The following is a 20433-nucleotide window of genomic DNA, read 5'->3' as shown; positions in this document are numbered from 1 at the left end:
AAGGGATGAAGAATTGTTGTCATTTGCTTTTTCTTTAAAGAATAGGTCTTAATGGACAAAGGATTTCCATTTCAAGCTTTCTAATCAATAAAGATTTATTTTGTATGCTTTTAATTTAGGTATTAATCTCTGGGTTCTGGCAATTGGAAAATATCCAAAAGAACACACTGTAGGGATTCCAGATATGAAGTACATTGGTAACATCCATGGTGATGAGGTAATTTTTTTTCTCTTATGTACCCCAGATTGTTCAATTTATTTTATTTCCATGTTTTGCTGAGCTCAAGTGCATGCCTAAAAAGCAATTTAGTGAAGATTTGCAAAAACCCCTGGAAAAGTCACACCTGAGGTATAACGGGATTTTTAAGTCATATCCATTGCTGACCAACCTCTGTCCCTGGAAAACTTAATTTTATGTTTATATAATGTCAAGTGTTTCCATTATGATTTCATAGTTTTTAACGTTTTCGGTTTCTAAAGATCTTTTATTTTGATCTCTGTAAAATTTATAAAAAGTAAAGGACAATTAATGCATTTTACTTCCTGATTTCTGTCTGTGAGAATTCATCGGCACCAAATACAAAGTGACGCCAGGAAAGTGGAAATTCACACCATGGTGATTGCTAGATCTCTGAGAAGCTTTCTTAAAGGTCAATGGCTATTACCGTCCCTTCACCACTGACTGCAAAATCCAGGTTAATGCTTCTGATAATTGTCACTTCCAGTGAGTTGACGAAATTTTATTCCTTGTGTTCAATAAAGGCTTCACATTGCAACCTGGCATATAGTATATTCACCAGCTAAAAAAATATGGGAATAAATAGTGAAATAAATGGTTAAATAATTAATTGGCAGCACAAGAGTCCAAATTTACTGTGCCAAATGTGAATGGAAGTTGTTATTTGTTGGCACATGCACTCTCATTTGGGAAACAACTTAGTTAGCCAATTTTGCTTGAATTGCCCTAGCTTTAATCTTGAAAGAAATACACGTGGACTAAATTACTATTGAAAATTCCAGTAAGTTATTTTCATTTGAACTGTCCTGGAAACTACATTAAAGAATAGCTGTAGATTTATGATGTAAGGTCCTATCATGGATGCAGAATACAGTAAAACGTTTATATAAATCGCCAACCTTAGCTCATAAAATTGGTTAGTTGACATAGATAGCTGCAAGAGCTTTTCCCAATTCTTGGACTACAGTTGCTTCCAAGTGTTGATTTTTCTTCATACTGTGATACAGTATTGAACTAGCTCTATTGTCTGTGCATCACAGACAATAATATTCAAAGGTAGAGCCTTGTCTTCAAGGTTACACAACATGCTTCCAATTTTGTGTTTGTAACCTTTTGTTTATTTACTCATGGGATGTAGGCATCATTGACAAGGCCAGCACTTATTGCCCATCCCTAATTGCACTTGAAAAAGTGGTAGTGGCCATCTTCCGTGTCCGTAGTCCGTGTGCTGAAGGTTCACCAACAGTGCTGTTGGGGAGGGCATAGGATTTTGACCCAGTGACAATGAAGGAACAATAATATATTTCCAAGTCAGGACAGTGTGTGACTTGGAGGGGAACTTGGAGGTGGTGGTGTTCTGATGTGCCCACTGCCCTTACCTTTCTAGGTGGGAATGGGTCCGAGTTTGGCAAGTGCTGTTGAAGAAGTCTTGGCAAACAAAATTAACTGATTTAGCATTACACAAGTGCATTTTGCTGTGGAAGAGAACATGCTAAGGGACACATTTTCTTTTTAAAATGAACTTCATACATTTTCTTGGCATGAAGTAATGCCATTTCATGCCAGGATGAATTAGAGGATCATACAATGGACAATTTGTATAGATTTATGAACCATCATAAACCAAGCAATAGCTGGCACATTCCTGTCCAAGTCTCTCTCACTGGCCTGACTTGGAGCTCCATTGCTGTTTGTTCATCTCTTGCCAACTTAACAGAATATGGGGCGGAATTTTACACTGGTGGGATTTTCCAGTCCCACCGAAATCAATGGACTTTTGAATGGCTCACTGCATATTAAGGACCTGCCCCCACCCTGACAGTGCCATAAAATTCTGACCATGATTTTCATAATATGGTACTTGAATTTGAGTTTGGATGACTGTTAAAGGGTTGCCACTTGTGTGTCTCTCTACATCCCTTTCCTCCTCAAAACCTTTGACAAAGCTTTTGATTAACTTCCCCTCCCTGATCTCATTTATTTGCCTAATTGCCCATTTTCCTCATATCTCTGTGAGGCTCCTTGAAACATTTTCCCACATTTCCAACGGTGCTATATAAATGGCAGTTGTTTTAGAAATTATTATCGTTGATACACTCTTTAACTTCCTCACTTTGTAATTGTAAACATTGTGATGGCTTACCCCTATCATTTTACACTCTGCTACCTCCTACATTACTATTACAAAGACAATATATCACTGAGGATGTTCTTGCTTTTTTGTGTTTGGATTCAGGCTATACTGAAATTATTTGGACAGGTGTTTATAATTTCAAATCAATAACATGTTTCTTGTCCAATTATGTAAAATAAAACAAAAACATCTAAGTCAACAGTCAGTCTAATTTCTCATTTTAAATCACAATGGGCAGAGGCCAAGTAAAATGGGAAAAAATAATCCCTGACAGCTCATCTTTCTTCCTCCAACAGCAGCAATGATTTTATATTGATATAATTAGATGAAACAGGTGCCATTGTTTGTTCGACTCCTGTCTTGGGGTGTAAACTTAAACAGAAGTGCGGGTACTAAACATTTTGCGTTTTTTTTTTGCTTTAAAAAAAAATGGAATGGTATAAGATGATAATAGTAAAACTCTGGCAGCCCAATGGGAAAGGTGTAAAACAGGCTTGGTTACTGTCCTAAAGCTAGTTATAAACATTACATTTTTTATAACAATCTGGCAGTTAGAAATATTGGTCATGGGAATTTAAAAAGAAAGCCAGATGCTCCTTTTTATTATTCACAAGTGTTTCCCTGGTCCAATACTAAAGACGTTTGAATCTGATATCAAATATGGTTGCACCATAAAACCTTTTTATGTTCAGCCAAAACCTTTGCATGCAAAAAATCACTTAAGCAGTAGATATAAAAAAAAAATGCAGTTTCTGAGTAGAGATGTAATTTATCAATCCTTTCTATTTTGAATCTCCATAAATTGTGAAGGAATGTTCAAGTTCTTTGTAGGCGTCTAGTCATGCACTTTATCCTAGAGGGAAAAAAAAACAGGTATTGTGAACAAGATCCTCAAATGAGCTGTTAGTGGTCAAAAAAACAGGTGCCAACTTGTTTATTATCTAACGTATAACCTGGGATGGTGGGCTGGGGTTGGTGGTTATCCTGGGATGGTGGGCTGGGGTTGGTGGTTATCCTACAAGTGAAGGTTGGACAGCCTGGAGCCGTATCCATTGGGTTTAGAAACTAGGAGCAGGAGTAGGCCATTCGGCCCTTCGAGCCTGCTCTGCCATTCATTATGATTATGGCTGATCATCCAACTCAATAGCCTGCTCCCACTTTCTCCCCATACCCTTTTGATCCCTTTCGCCCCAAGAGCTATATCTAACTCCTTCTTGAAAACGTACAATGTTTTGGTCTCAACTACTTTCTGTGGTATCGAATTCTACAGGCTCACCACTCTCTGGGTGAAGAAATTTCTCCTCATCTCAGTCCTAAACGGTCTACCCCATATCCTCAGGTTCTGGACTCCCCCACCATCAGGAACATCCTTCCTGTATCTACCCTGTCTAATCCTGTTAGAATTTTATAGGTTTCTATAAGATCTCCCCCCTCGTTCTTCTGAGCTCAGGCGAATATAATCCTAATGGACTCAATCTCTCCTCATATGTCAGTCCCGCTATCCCAGGAATCAGTCGGTTAAACCTTCGTTGCACTCCCTCAATAGCAAGAACATCCTTCCTCAGATAAGGAGACCAAAACTGCACACAATATTCCAGGTGTGGTCTCACCAAAGCCTTGTATAATTGCAGCAAGGCATCCTTGTTCCTGTACTCGAATCCTCTGGCTATGAAGGCCAACATACCATTTGCCTTCTTTATCGCCTATTGCACCTGCATGCTTACCTTCAGCGACTGGTGTACAAGGACACCCAGGTCTTGTTGCACATTCCCCTCTCTCAATTTATAGCCATTCAGATAATAATCTGCTTTCCTGATTTTGCTACCAAAGTGGATAACCTCACATTTATCCACATTATACTGCATCTGCCATGCATTTGCCCACTCACTCAGCTTGTCCAAATCACACTGAAGCATCTCTGCATCCTCCTCACAGCTCACCCTCCCACCCAACTTTGTGTCATCTGCAAATTTGGAGATATTATATTTAATTCCCTCATCTAAATCATTAATATATATTGTGAATAACTGGGGTCCCAGCACCGATCCCTGCAGTACCCCACTAGTCACTGCCTGCCATTCGGAAAAAGACCCATTTATTCCTACTCTTTGTTTCCTGTCTGCCAACCAGTTTTCTATCCATCTCAATACACTACCCCCAATCCCATGCGCTTTAATTTTATCTCTTATGTGGGACTTTGTCAAAAGTCTTCTGAAAGTCCAAATAAACCACTTCCATTGGCTTCCCCTCATCAACTCTACTAGCTACATCCTCAAAATTCCAGGAGATTTGTCAAGCATTATTTCCCTTTCATAAATCCATGCTGAATCTGTCCGATTCTGCCACTGTTTTCCATGTGCTCAGTTATTAAATCTTTTATAATGGACTCTAGAATTTTCCCCACTACCAACGTCAGGTTGACTGGTCTATAATTCCCTGTTTTCTCTCTGCCTATCTTTTTAAATAGTGAGGTTACATTAGCTACCCTCCAATCTGTAGGAACTGTTCCAGAGTCTATAGAATCTCGGAAGATGATCACCAATGCATCCACTATTTCTAGGGCCACTTCCTTAAGTACTCTGGGATGTAGATTATCAGGCCCTGGGGATTTATCGGCCTTCTATCCTATCAATTTCCCCCAACACCATTTCCCTACTAAAACTGATTTCTTTTAGTTCCTCCCTCTCACTAAACCCTGTGTTCCCTAACATTTTCTGGTATGTTATTTGTATGCTCCTTTGAAGACAGAACTAAAGTATGTATTTAGTTGGTCAGCCATTTCTTTGTTCCCCATTATAAATTTCCCTGTTTTTGACTGTAAGGGACCTACATTTGTCTTCACCAATCTTTTGAAGAATGAGAGGTGATCTTATTGAAACATATGAGATCCTGAGGGGACCTGACAGGGTGGATGCTGAAAGGATGTTTTCCCCTTGTGAGAGAGACTAGAATTAAGGGGCACAATTTAAAAATAAGAGGTCTCCCATTTAAGATAGAGATGAGAAGAAGTTTTTTTCTCTCAGAGGGTCATGAATCTTTGGGGGTCTCATCCCTCGAGAGCATTGGAGGCAGGGTCAATGAATATTTTTAAGGCAGAGGTGGGTAAATTTTTGACTAACAAGGGAATCAAAGGTTATTGGGGGTAGTCGGAATGTGCAGTTGAGGCCAGAATCAGATCAGCCTGCTCCTAAATCGTACGTTCATATATATATGTAACCAGACTTATCGACCATCTCAGAACCCGTTGAGCCGGAATGGAAGCAAGTCATCCTCAATTCCGAGGGATTGCCTAAGAAGAAGAGTCACCCTGAGCTCATTGTCATAATTCATTATCTCCAGACAACCTCATTTCCCAATGTAATGACAAAAGCTCAGTCAAATATACATGAATCACCAATCCTGAATCTCAGTAGCACAGTTAGCTAAATTTTACACTGATGGATCAAACACTAAAGCATCTTGGCAGTGGACAAATTAGCCATTTCATTTTAGGTACAATACAAATCCACAGGCTATTTATAAATAAAATGGCAAAAACCTTTAATCATGTGGGATGAAACCAAATGCTAATCCAACATATGTGTATGTACAGGACTGGGATATCTTTAAAAAAAAAAATGCTGCCTAAATGTTCTGCTGTGTGACAATAACATGAATGATACCAGACCAATTCCCAGTCTGGGTTAGGGAAGGGTCTAATAAAAGATCATTTATCAAGAGACCACTACTGAAATATGCATACGGTGGATGTCGGGTGAATGCAGGATTTTCCATGATGTCCCACACAAACTAACAATCACTCTGACTTCACAGAAAATATAGTCACTTGCAAAATCTGTGCAAATGTATTCCAGCACGCATTAGTGAATTCAGGGGGGAATATTAGAGGATAAATATCATTGTAACTATCATCACACTATCTCCACCTTTTTTTGATGGTAAATGTGTTTTTGCTCCCTGATCGTTAGTTTGTACAGATTCCTAAACCCAAACCTCATTGGAGTTGAACCTTTGTGCCTGGAGTCTCTGATCCAACAAGTTCCAACCAGAACTGGCTGACTTTTATGTTGTTCCACTTGCTCCCAACAGTTTACTTCCTTTTTCAAGCTTTTGCTGGCAATGCCTTTGTGATAGGAACCCGTACTTCTCTGAGCCAACCCATACTAAACTGAACTTCTGTTTTCTGTGCCTGGAATCGCCCAGAGGCAGTTATTTTCCTTCTGCAAATTGGAGAGAAGAGTCTGAGCCACAATGATCTGGCACCACTTCTTAGTTGGGCTACTAGCGATGCTGCCTGATCTGCGGAGACAGATTTCCCTCAACATGTGCATTGAACTAGATGTGCTTGGCAGCCGATGTAGATTACTGTTGCATTTTACTCCCATAAGTAAAAGGTACTGGGTATTGCGTGACGTTTAGGCTGCGTGGTAATGTTTTCTTCCCCCTCAAGATGATTTGTGATGGCCTGATGGGTGCTCTGGTACACTGCATAAGTGATCATTCCTCATGCATGAACTGAACCAGTAAAGTGTCGACAGAATATTTTATTCTTGGTACCACAGCAACACTGAATTATATCCTCAAGAGAATTGTAGAGTCCTCCCTTCCTCAGTGCCCGACCTGGCCTCCAACCAGGACTAACGTTTGTAGGGCCTTGAGCTCACCATCACTTTGCCCTAAAGAAACCTTCCCGCCCCCCCCACCTTTAAAAATTGTTCCTGAAATAATAAATGGCACAAAAGTGTTTTCAAAAAGTGTGTTCACTGATTCAGTTGGTTCATCTTTTTAATTTTCTTCTTGGTATTGGTACTTTCACTATAGTCAATTAGTTGTTTCATTTCAGGTTTTCTAGCCACTTACTTAGCTCACGATTTGCAAAAACTTTTTCATGCAGCGAGTGGTTAGGATCTGGAATGCCCTGATTGAGAAATTGGTGGAGGCAGCATCCTGCTGCTTAGTCCTGATCTGCTGCTGCCGTAGCATTTTGAGTCAGACAGCAAAATGTTGACATCTTATTTATGTTGACATGCCTGACTGATAAATGTCTGACTGAAACTCATACAGTAAATGTGTGCAAGTAAAAATAGGGTCTTGCAGCTGTTTGTCACACTTTAGACACCTCAGCTGTCATACTTTAAATGAAAATATGCAACTCTTTTCCCCTAGTTCTTAATAAATTTCATATTCAAAAGAGTGAAATCACAACAGATGAGAGATTCCTCGCTATCACATATGGGAACAAAAAATCACGGGATGGTTCTAGTACAGAAGACCATTTAGCCTGTCGTGCCTGTGCTGGCTCTCCAAAGGAGTAATTTACCTAGACCCCGGCCTTCTGCCCATAGCCCTGCACATTCCGTCCTTTTACAGATAACAATCCAATTCCCCTTTGAAAGCCTCAATTGACCCTGCCTCCACCTCAGGCAGTGCATTCCAGATCCTAACCGCTCGCCGCATGAAAATGTTTTTGCTCATCTCGCCATTGCTTCTTTTGCCAATTGCTTTAAATTTGTGCTCTCTGGTTCTCGATCCTTCCACCAATGGGAACAGTTTCTCTCTATCTTCTTTAGACCCCTCCTGATTTGAATATCTTTTCTTCTCTTTTCCCAAGAGAACAGTCCCAACTTTTCTCAATATCTACATAACTCAAGTTCCTCATCCCTGGAACCATTCTCATTAATTTTTTATGGACCTTCTCTAATGCCTTCACATTCTTCCTGAAGTGTGGTGCCCAGAACTGGATGCAATACTCCAGTTAAGGCCAAACCACAGGTTTAACCTAACCTCCTTGTTTTTGTACACTATGCCATTATTGATAAAGCATGTCACTACTACTAAGGACACTTGCAACCCTCCAACCACCAAGGCCCCCAGTGAGAACAACGGGACAAAGGAGGGCACAGAGAGAGACAAGGTGGAGGAAAAGATTGAGGCAGCAGGCAGCCAATCAACTGCACTGCCCCCTGAACCTCCCACTCCTCAGGAGAGTGAATCAATGGAGGAGGAGGAAGCAGCGGAAAGTCAGCAGGGGGAGTGGCAGCTGGTGAAGAGAGGCAAAAGGAAGAACGGGCTAAGAAGGGACCAAGCCACTTCCCAGACAAGTGGCAAGAGGCGTCTCCCATCCGACACGGATGACAAGGGCAGCTGCTCTTCGGACAAAGAAGGGCAAGGGCAGCACCTACAGAAGAAGCGGCAAAGCTCTAGGGAGTTGGAGGACGAGAACCTGAGCTCCAGAACATTGGAGACAATGAGGAGACCAGCGCACCCCAACTTTGCCCAAAACCCGAAGAGGCCAGCATACCCCAACCCCAGGAATCTGGGAGCAGTGAAGCGCTTAGCACACCCCAGCTCTGGGAAGCCGGGAGCAGCAACGCCCCAGAGGGGGAGAGGATCGGAGAGAGTTCTCCAACAGAGGACATTTCAAATCTCGTTCCTTGCACGAACACCCAGATTCCACCTGAGCGGAACATCTCCAATGGGGTGGTTCAGGACAGTTTCCTCAGCCCATCCAAAGTGAGGCAATTTGTGAACACTATGGGTATGCAGGAGCAGACCAAAGGTCTGGAACTCTCAAAGACAACAGGTTTGGTAAGCGACAAAATGCTTTAAAATGGGTGTAAGGATTGTATCCATAAATGTGCATAGCATTAAATCTACTACGCGATGTGTTGCGACCTTGGACTACCTTGCCAAGGTCAAAGCTGACCTGTTGTTTCTGCAGGAGTGTGTGATACTGCACCTCAGCTCCTACAGGCAATGGTCACGATGGTGGTCCCATGGGCCATCGATCTGGTCGGGAGGAAACGACTCACATTCCTCCGGCCTGGGTATTCTGCTGCGGGGAGGCAACTTCACCGTCTCCGAGGTTAAGGAGGTGGTGGGCAGACGCCTCTTCGTAGCAGATGTAATGTACGAGAATGCTCCACTCTGGTTAATTAACGTGTACGCCCCGGCACAAAATGGCAAGCGGTTGGCAGTATTTCAGCAACTCCCACTGCTGCTGGCAACCTTCAGGCCGGTCATCCTGGGCGGTGACTTCAACTGCATCATCGATGCGGCTGGACGATCTGGCAGGGCCGACAGCAGATTGGACGCTACGTCCAGGTCCCTGATGGAAACAGTAAAGGATGCCAAGCTGCACGACGTCTTCAGCAACCCTGCAGATGGAGCGCAGCGTAGATACACCTGGTCACGGCCAGACAGGTCCATCCGTTCCAGGATAGACTTCCCGTTTGTGTCCCGTGCGTTCGCAGTCAGATCCGCCGACGTCAAGCCAGTGTTCTTCTCTGACCACTGCCTCCTACTGGCTGACTGTCACTGCCTCCTACTGGCTGACTGTCACTTAGAGGAAGACGAGGGTGGGCAAGGGGGCATGGAAGCTAAACGTGCAACTGCTGACCCCAGAGAACATTTGAGGAGCTCGAGGGATTACAAAGGTTGGAGAACCGTGAAGCCCCTCTGAGTCCCTGACACACTGGTGGAAAGCGATCAAGGGAAACATCAAGAGGTTTTTCATCCTCAAAAGCATCCAGAAAGCTAGAAAGGAACAGAGGGAAATGTCCCGATTCCAGAAAAACATGCAGGACCTGCTGCGGCTGCAGTCAATGGGCGTCGATGTCGAGGAGGAACTCCAAGAGGTGAAGAGCCAGCAAGCCTCGCTCTTTGCCTCCGAGGCCTCCAAGATCATTTTCTGTTCCAGAGTCCGCTCCGTGGAGCAGGATGAGACGTGCTCACGTTTCTTCTTCCAAAAGGTACACAGAGAGCTCTGTGATCAGCAGCCTGAAGGAAGAAGACGGCTCAGTAAACTCATCACGGTCCGACATTTTGCTGAGGATCAGCAAAACCTTTTATGCTGGATTGTATGACGTGAAGCCCACAGACAGCACGGCCTCCCAGTCCTTCCTGTCCTCTATCACGGAGATCTTAGACGACAGTACACGGGAGAGCCTGGACAAACGGCTGACTCCTGACGAACTGACTAAAGCCCTTGAGTCCTTCGAGAAGAGTAAAACTCCCGGAAGCGACGGCTTGCCGGTGGAGTTCTGTTCGGCTCTGTGGGACTGGATCGGCCCAAACCTGCTAGAAGTGTACGAGAGTATGCTCCTGGCCGGCAGCATGTCAGAATCCATGAGGAAAGGCATCACCCTCATCTACAAGCACAAGGGGGAAAGGGAGGAAATTAGAAATTGGCGACCCATTTCACTGTTGAATGTGGACTAAAAGATTCTGTCCAAAGTCATCGCCAATCGGGTCAAGTCCGCTCTGGAATTGGTGATCCACCCTGACCAGACCTGCACTGTGCCGGGCAGGAAGATCTCTGACAGCCTTGCGCTGCTCAGGGATACGATTGCCTATGTACAGGTCAGGGGTGAGGACACCTGCCTCATCAGCCTGGATCAGGAGAAGGCCTTTGACAGAATATCGCACACCTACATGGTGGATGTGCTCTCCAAAATGGGGTTTGGGGATGGAATTCGCAATTGGATCCAACTGCTCTACACTAACATCAGCAGTGCAGTCCCAATCAATGGGTGGGAATCGGATAGCTTTCCTATTAAATCTGGAGTCGGGCAGGGCTGCCCTCTCTCTCCATCCTATTTGTGTGTTGCATAGAACCCTTTGCTGAGTCCATCAGGAAGGATCCGGGCATAAGAGGAGTGACAATCCCAGGCAGTGGAGGCACTCGGGTCAAAGCCTCCCTGTACATGGACGATGTCGCCGTCTTCTGCTCAGATCCGCTGTCGGTGCGCAGACTGATCCACATTTGCGACCAGTTCGAACTGGCCTTGGGAGCCAAGGTAAATCGTGGGAAGAGCGAGGCTATGTTCTTTGGGAACTGGGCTGACCGATCCTTTGTCCCCTTCACCGTCAGGTCTGAAGGCCTGAAGGTGCTGGGGATATGGTTCAGAGGGACTGGGGTATGCGTTAGAAACTGGAAGGAGCGAGTGTCTATGGTGAAAACAAAACTGGGCATGTGGGAGCAATGCTCCCTCCATTGCGGGTAAGATCCTGGTCATCAGGTGTGAGGCACTCTCGCTGTTGCTGTACGTGGTGCATGTCTGGCCCATTCCACACTGCTGTGCGATGGCGATCACCCGAGCCATCTTTCACTTTTTATCTGGAGGTCGAAAATGGATCGTGTCCACAGGGACACGATGTACAAGCCTCTAGATAAGGGGGCAAAAAACGTGCCCAACATTGCCCTCATACTGATGGCCACCTTTGTGTGCGGCTACGTCAAGCTGTGCGTAGACCCTCGGTACGCAAACACCAAGTGTCACTACGTGCTGAGGTTCTACCTGTCCCCGGTATTGCGAAGGATGGGTCTGGCCACGCTGCCGCGGAACGCTCCAAGTAGTTGGACCGTGCCGTACCACCTGTCCCTCGTGGAAAAATTTATGCAGAGAAACACCTTTGACCACAGGCCCATCAGGCAGTGGTCGGCACGTAACGTCTTAGAGGCCCTGAGGGAAAAGGAGAGGGTGGATCCTGTGGGATGGTTCCCCGAGCAGACTGTCAAAGTCATTTGGCAGAATGCCTCATCGCCAGAACTTTCCAACAAGCACCAAGATATAGCTTGGCTGGTGGTGAGAAAGGCCCTCCCCATCAGATCCCTCCTACACACCAGGAGTCTCACTCCCTCTGCATGTTGCCCTCGAGGTGGCTGTGGTGGGGACGAGACCGTTGTTCACCTCCTTGTGGATTGTGCCTTTGCAAAGAAGGTCTGGAGAGAGATGCAGTGGTTTCTGTCGAGGTTCATCCCAGGCAGTTCTGTCACTCCGGACTCTGTGGTCTACGGGCTGTTCCCAGGGACACGCACCGAGACAAACATCAACTGCAGCTGGAGGATCATCAACTCGGTGAAAGACGCTCTTTGGTCTGCCCGAAACTTGTCGGTCTTCCAGCGCAAAGAGTTGTCCCCGACTGAGTGTTGCAGACTGGCACATTCCAAGGTCCAGGACTACGTGCTGAGGGACGCACTAAAGCTTGGGGCAGCCCCCGCAAAGGCGCAATGGGGAAAGGTCGCTGTCTAAGACCTTTCTGCCACAGTGCACCGAGGGGCTGGGAACTGTTGAGAGCCCCTCGGGCTGTACAGCTCAAAATGAATGTATGCATTGAATACTAATTGTATTGAAGCACCTCAGAGTGCAACATGATGTATGTTGATAACTCCAATACCATTGTCTAGTTGTCTGTAATGACCATATTGTAATGATTGTAATATTCATTGATTGTATTGATGCACCTTGTGATCCATGTGTAAAAGTTGAATCTGATTGTACTTTTGTGATGGTGATTTGGACTGTTCTTCCAGATCTTTTATGAATAAAGTATATTTTTCAAAAAAACAGCCTTCATTGATAAAGCTGTATGCTTTATTTACTGCTTCCTCAACCTGTCCTGCCACCTCCGATCATTTATGCACCTACGCCCAGCTCCCTCTGCTCCTGCACCCCCTTTAGAATTATACCCTTTTGTTTTATTAAACTGTATCTCCGTGGTCTTCCCACCTAAGTGAATTACTTCACAGTTCTCTGCATTAAACTTAATCTGCCACTTGTCTGCCGATTCCATCGACCTCTCTATGTCCTTTTGGAGTTCTACATTATCCTTCTCATGATTCACAACACTTCCAAATTTTGTATCATCTGCAAATTTTGAAACTGTGCCCTGTTCACCAAGGTCTAGGTCATTAATATACTTTGGGAAGTTGGTCCTAAAACCGACTCCTGGGGAACTCCACTATAAACCTTGCACCAGCCTGAAAAACAAGCATTTACCACTACACTTGGCTGGAATATTCTGCCCGTTGGCGTCGGGCATCGTGGCAGGCATAAGTGGACAATATAGCAAGAAGGCCAAAAATTGGTTTTACGCCGTCATGAAACCAGTTTGCGATTGTCCACTCCGCTCGTCAATGGTGGGCCGCCTTTCCCACCCTCCGATGTTGGGAACCTAATTTCAATGCATTTGCATCTCGCCTGCCTGCCTGAATCATCGCCCCACGCTGGATCATCTGGGCATGTCAATGTGATTGCACGCCGACATTTTTTTACAACAGCATTTAAAAGGTATGCACCTGCTGAGCTGAATTTCGAAGGGAACTCGGAGATGAGTGCGCTCTAACATTGCGCAGCACAATGAGGATTGCCTGTTTGACTTCAAGGAAGAGGTGCCGTGTATCTAGGCAAGTCGCTTTTTCCCGGCTGGCTGATTGTACGATGCCGGGGCAAGGGCTGCACTGTGGTGGGGGTTGGGGGGCGTGAGTGGGGTGTAAGGTCTGATGGTAGTGCACATGCAGGGGTGGGTGGAGGGAAGCAGCCACGCATTAGGCAAACCTTGTATTAAGTGAGTATTCTTCCGCAGCTGAGACAGTTCAGGCACAGCTACATTGACATGCTTGGAGTCAGGCTTCTAGCTTATCTGCCCACTCAAACAACAGAGGCATGAAAGTGCCACCAAATGCACCTGAACCTTTCACCCCTCAGGCACAAACTGCAAATTAATGAGCGTTTTAGGGGTGACTAGGCATGTTGTACAATCTCCTTACAAAAGCTGGCTATGGAGCAGTCACTGGTGGAGGCAATGTCTTCATTCAGGTTTGGACCAGTCTCCCATGGTTCAAGCTAACAGTGCAGCCTTGCAGTGCGGGTTAGGAGAATGCCTGAGCTGAGAACACAGCATGTAGTCCACTGGGCGAAGCTGCTGCCAATCAGTTAGCTAGAGGAGGCAGAGGTGGGTGGGGTTTCAGGCAGCCACTAAATTCTGGCTATCCAAGTGGTGGCCAATTCTCTGCGGCATGTGTGAAGGGGCCTTCAGACTTAACCAAGAGAGGTTCTTAGTACACCCATGCTAACCCTCACGTCTCTCTCTTTCATCCTGCAGGAGGAGTACATTAGGAGAATGGAACTTGGTGACCTAGCTGCATGCCTCATGGCTTACAAGGAGTGGAGTCGAAGGAGAAGAGAACGATGGAGGTGCCTGGCTGGGCAGAGGGAGGGGCAGCACCCTCAGGAAGGGGCTCCTGTGCGCGCTGCTGAAGAACCACAGTGAGCCATTGCTGGTCGACGCCTAGCTAGACCCAGGGTCTACAGATGGTGCTTGTCATTCCTGCAGATGACCGATAACGAGTGTTGCCAAAGACTGCGTATGTCCAGGGAAATGGGGGTCAGTCACGTATGCCATGTGCTGCAGGATTCGGCGCTACAGGGACATGGAGGGCATCCACTGCCAATGGCCATGAAAGTGACTGCGGTGCTCAATTTTTATGACAGTGGCTCCTTCCAGGGCTCCACAGGTGAGCTCTGCAGGACCTCTCAAGTCTCCATATACCAGTGCATCCAGGAGGTCACGGACGCCATATTCACAAAGGCACACAACTTTGTGCATTTCACCCAGGATCAGGAAAGCCAGGAAGCAAACGCACTGGGATTTGCGTAGATCTCTGAATTCCCACAGGTGCAGGGTGCCATCGACTGCACTCACATGGCTTAGATCTCCATGGCAGCAAGCAGTCAACTACGTCAACCACAAGGGCTTCTATTTGCTGAATGTTCAGCTAGTCTGTGACCGCAGCAAACGTATCCTGCAGATCTGCACAAGACTCCCTGGGAGTGACCATGACTCCTACATTCTCAGTTGGTCTCAGATCCCTGACATCTTCCAGGGTCCAGAGAGGCTGCAGGGTTGGCTGCTTGGGGACATGGGCTACCCACAGATGACATGGCTGATGATGCCCGTACAAGTCTCATGCTGCAATTCGCACTTTGGTGGAGCAAACCATTGGGATGTTGGAAATGAGGTTCCGGTGCCTGGACTGATCTGGTGCAGCCCTGTAATTCAGTCCACAGAGGGTGTCATGCATCATCGGCACCCTCTGCGCCCTTTACGATCTGGCGCTGCAACAGGGGGAGGAGCTGCCTGAGGAGATGGAGGAGCTACACGCATCCTCCAATAAGGAGGACATTGAGGAGATGAGGGTCAGGAGGTCCTCGAAGGTCAGGCTGACGGCGATGAGGTCATCATATTGTCCAGATGGGAGGCCCTCATTGAAATCAGATTCCAGGAGGATGATGATGACATGCAGTGAGGAGACTCCATAGATCCTCACATTGCATCTGTGAATGTCTGACTCCTGTCTGGCTGATGGAAACACACATACCCTCTGTGATGAGGCTCCTGCCATGGAGATGCAGCAGATGCCCTTAGTCCCTACATTACAGGAGGATGATGACGACATGCAGTGGGGACACTCCATAGATCCTCACATAGCTTATGTGAATACCTGACTCCTGTCTGCCTGATGGCACCTCGCTTGCGCTCTGTAAACAGGGTCATATCATGGAGATGCAGCGAAGAAACTTTAACTTGTCCTGATCCTATGGCATCCTTCATGAGCTGAACCCTTCAGGAATGCACTGTCACTGGACACATGCTGAAGAGATGGGGGGCCCAGCCATACCTCAATGGTGCTGAGAGCACAGAGAGAATGACGGAACTCTGTGCTGCCGGCCCAGGACATCCTGGCAGCAATGATAAGCCCCATCGAGGTGCAGGCACGATGACTGATGTATACAGTGACTGTGAAGTCGCTCCATCAGTGCACTGGGCAGGTTGCACAAAGCACAGGAGTGAAGCCCTGGACTAAGAAACCTGCCTTTATCTTGTGCAGGGACCAAGCTTTCACTTCAGACTGACAGGAGCACTGCTCATCATAACAAGGAGCCATGGACACGGTGACATCGTTGGGATTTTATTTGCAATAGTCAACATTATGTACAAGTGATTAATGCCCATGCACACATGGTGAAACTACATTTTCTTAATCTTCCTAACCCTGCTGCTGCGTCTCAGTGCCCCCTGACATCCACAACGTAGGTAGAGGCAGCCTGCTGACTGCTATGCCCTGTCTGTGGTGACCTTGGGAGACATTCTCTGGAGGGCCCGGCCTGCTTTCGGGGTCCTGCTGTCTGGCAGTGGCATCCTCCTCTGCCTTTGGAGCTGGAGTTGCTGGGGTCATAGGAAGAGGGGATTTGATATGCCGGACACTCCCGGAGTCACCTGGGTTGGTGGCCCCAGGGCTTGCACCTGCTGATCCTCCTCCCTATGGGTGCAAGAGGGCCCCTGGCTCACTCGAGGAGGAGGGGAAGCTGGAGTGAGATTGAGCTGCCCTGCAACCCCCTCGTATTGACACTGTTGGAGGTCAACTATGGCATCAGCGATGGAGTTCAGCCCACACAGCAGTGCAGCACTTATGTCCTGGACCAAGGTCTCCATGGCGTCCATCGTCCTTCCAGTGTTGACCTTGGTGCGTTGGCATGCCAGCGCAATCACCTCGGACTGAAGGTGAGCAGACTCCTCCATTGTGCCTTGCAGTCTGAGGAGTGCAGCGGACATCCCTTTCTGATATCCCCAAACTTGCCTTTGCAGCTCCAGCAACTGAGACATGACCGAGTCCAGAGGCTCGTCATCTAACTCTGGCTCAGCAGATTTCTGGCCTCCAACTGACCGAGTGCCGGAAACTTGAAGTCCCTGACGCTGCATGCTGTGGATCAGACAGTGTGATGTGCTCACCAGATTGTGACCCTGGGGCTACTCGAGAGCTACATCCCACTGAGGTGTGTGTCTCTGCGCTGGCGGAGGGTGTGGGTGAGCGCTGTGATGGGCCTTCAATTTGAATGTCATCAGATTCTTCTTCCGAGGTGTCTTCAGGGCTTGAGTCGAGGACCTGGGTCATAGACCCCATTGGCTGCTTCCCAGATGTGCCTGCGAAAGCAAGAAGAGATAATTAGTGCATAGCAGGGGACCGCAGAACAGGAGTGACTCAGCATGGGTTGCCTGATGGTTGAGCACCGCTGACCTCACCGTCAGCACAGGAAATTTCCAGACCATCGCTGGCCAGCTGGATAACTTTTCCAAGTTGGTGAGGACCTTTAATGTCAGGCATTCCTTCATCAGTCTGCGACCTCTCCCTTTTGTGTGCCAGCTTGTCCTGCAAGAAGATGGATGGAGAGAATGTAAGCAGGATGCCTGCCAGGCCAGATGAGAAGGATGCCTGGCATGTGTGGGTGGTGAGTGGTGCCATGGATGGGATGAGGACATGTTTCATACGGCAGATGGAGGTGTGTGTGTGAGTGTGAATGGTGATGTCCCTTGAACTGGCAGTGAGTGAGATCCCTGTGGATGTGTGATGTGTGTGAGTTGAGTGATGAGAAGAGTGCCTTACCCTGAGAGTACAGAGGAGATCATTCACCCTCCTTTTGGCACTGGGTGGCTGTCCTCTTTTGCAGGGTGTTGGCGCTGACCACTGTTGCCACTACCTCCCATGCTGGATTGGTGACCTTGCTGGTCTTCGCCAAGAATGGTAGAGGACTTTGCAGTGGGCCTCCACTGCATCCAGTAGGTGCTGGAGGGAGGTGTCACTAAGTCTGGGGGCAGCAAGTTTCCTCCTTTTGGTAGCCATCAGATCCCAGCAGCTTCCTATCCCTTGAAGAGTGCTAGCTCTGTCCAGGGGCTGCCTCTAAATAAGGCCTGAGGTGACAGCAGGGTGGGTGAATCAGAGGTTGCTCCCAACAGCAATCCGGCGTGTTTTCCAGGTCTGCATAATTTATGAAGCGGGACACGCCGGGAAAGGGACGTTATGGCATGAAAAGCCACCATTGCGGCCGGTGGGTAAAATGTCTTCTACTGCACTTACTGCAATTCTGGGATGATTCTGCCCTTTATTTCCAGTCACTCAACCTCTCTTGTATCTGTGTTCCTAGAGTTCCTTCTAATCCATGAGCTCTAACTTTGCTCACAAATCTGCTGTACAACATTTTATGAAATGTCTTTTGGAAGTCCAAGTACATTGCATCAGGAGCATTACCCTTATCAACCTTCTTGAAGAACCTTATCAGGTCACCTGTCAGTTTTCACTTTTCTAGAGAAAAGATCCCCAGCCTGTTCAATATTTCCTGATAGGTATATCCTCTGTTTTGGTATTATTTTAATAAATCTTTTTTGCACCTTCTCCAGTGTCCCTATATTCTTTTTCTAATTTGGAGACCACACTCTTCACGATGCTTCAAGTGCAGTTGAACCAAAGTTCTATACAAGTTTAACATAACTTCTCTGCTTTTCAGTTCTATCCCTCTATAAATGTATTTTGTTTGTTTTCTTTTTAATGGTTTTGTTAACCTGCATCACTATTTTACGTGATCTATGTATCCACACTCCCAGACCTCTGTTCCTCTATCTTTAGGTACTTATTTACTGAGGAATATGTGGCCTCCTTATACTTTCTACCAAAATGTATTATATTGCACTTAGTTATAGTGAAGCTCATTTGCTAAGAAATAGTGAAAGCCCTGAGAGACAGCATCCTAGATCACAAACTCCAGAGTCAAAAAGTTGCAATGAAGGTTACTGTCTATCTAGCCCCTTGCTGCCAATAAGGTAGTAGTGTCTGCTTCCATGGAGGAGTATATGTCGACTGATCCCTGCCCGCTTGTGCAACTTATTCCAGGTTTCAATGGTGCTGCCACGTGTCCAAATTGATGCCTGCAATGGGCTTCTCTGATATTACTGCAAATGTTGGCTGTAAACCCTAGACTCTGAATTGTTGTTTGCTGCACATCCTCAGACCCTAATTTTGGTGCAATACTCTTCAAATACCCTTATTTTCGGGGGAATACCCATGAGATCTTGTTCTCACAATTCCAAAGCATGGGAGCCTTCACGTAGGCCTCAGGTTATCCTATGGTTATATAAAAATTAAAATCAGATGTTTCAGGAGTGAACTTAGGAATCACTTCTACACACAGAGAGTGGTGATGTTTAGAATTCTCTCCAGCAAATGATTAATTGTAAATTTTAAATCTGAGATTTTTGTTATCCATAGATATTATGGGATATTGGGAAAAAGGTATATGGAATTAGGTTGCACATCACATGATCTCATTGAATAGCAGGACAGACTCAAGGGGATAAATGGCCTACTTCTGCTCCTATGTTCCATGTTCTTTGAATTATCCAGTGTCACCATCTTACTGTCACTAAGTAATTCTTCCCGATATCTGAAATGATGCACTGAAGTAACAAGTAACACAGCGGGTGAGATTGAGAGGGCATTGGTAGAGGAACATAGACAGGATAATGATCCAGAAACCTGGGAGTCAGCTTGACCATGTCCTCTCCAACCTCTTTAACATAATTTTCCACCTTGTGATTGTCATTCTTGCTCCTTTCTCTTGGGGGATGGTAGGATTTATTATTGCCTTCTTGGCTAGTTTGTGCTGTCTTAACTTCTGATTTAAAGTGAAAATCCTGAATTTCTTGTAGAAACTTTGGAATGCTTAAGAATTTAAAAGTATATTTCCTCCATTTTTATTGTGTATGTTGAATTGAAAATAACGAACTGGACTCTAGCATTCACAATAAAATGTGACCATACCTGAAAGTAAACCAGAATCTTCAGTGATTAAAATGTTAGCCATTTTGTGGTATGGTTGAATTAAAAAAAAATTGTGATCTAATACAGGTGGTGGGCAGAGAAATGTTGCTCCACTTGATCGAACATCTGGTTGAAATGTATGAAAAAGATGCCACTATAACAAGGTTAATAAACAATGCTCGGATTCACATCATGCCATCCATGAACCCAGATGGATTTGAAATCACCCAACGTACAAAGGCAGACTGTATGTTCTCTAATGGCAGGTAAGAAAAATGCTTTCAGCGGCCTTTTACATTTTTTAGGAAACCTCATCCACGAGCGGGATGACGTTTCCTAAAGCTAATACTAATTAAACAAAAACTTTGTTTTGAAAATAAAAACATGGCTCATCTCATGTGACACAGTCACATGAAGGGACATGTTTCATTAAATTTTTATTGTCTTTAGTGATTTTTTTTACAAAGCACTTCAATCTCCCTGAGGCAGCTCTGTGCTCTGAGATTGAAGTGCTCTTTCGCGCACATGTGCGAACTGCGCGCTGGACCCAACTCTCCCTCCTCCCCCTGCCCGCACAGGTAGTGCTCGCTACCGCTCGCGTTCCACACAGGGCGGGCCTTAATTGGC

General features: G+C 46.0%; 2 protein-coding genes across 2 annotated transcripts in view; one reads left to right on the top strand and one right to left on the bottom strand.

Moving 5' to 3' along the window:
• The window catches only part of LOC144696515 (carboxypeptidase M-like), a 70185-nt gene that overhangs the window by 19604 nt on the left and 30148 nt on the right, over positions 1 to 20433 (top strand). Inside the window, exons 3-4 of the mRNA XM_078567902.1 lie at positions 120 to 217; positions 19894 to 20072. Of these exons, the coding sequence (XP_078424028.1) occupies positions 120 to 217; positions 19894 to 20072 (277 nt within the window). The remainder of the gene's footprint in view (positions 1 to 119; positions 218 to 19893; positions 20073 to 20433) is intronic.
• Positions 3127 to 20433, bottom strand: part of mdm2 (MDM2 proto-oncogene) — a 105549-nt gene continuing 88242 nt past the window's right edge. Inside the window, exon 12 of the mRNA XM_078567899.1 lies at positions 3127 to 3225. The gene's annotated coding sequence lies outside the window, so the exon portion shown is untranslated. The remainder of the gene's footprint in view (positions 3226 to 20433) is intronic.

The sequence above is a fragment of the Cetorhinus maximus genome, chromosome 22 (genome assembly GCF_964194155.1).
Source record: "Cetorhinus maximus chromosome 22, sCetMax3.hap1.1, whole genome shotgun sequence".
Taxonomy (NCBI): Eukaryota; Metazoa; Chordata; class Chondrichthyes; order Lamniformes; family Cetorhinidae; genus Cetorhinus; species Cetorhinus maximus.
Note: the sequence above shows the minus strand (reverse complement) of the source record. Positions and strands in the feature narration are given on the sequence as shown.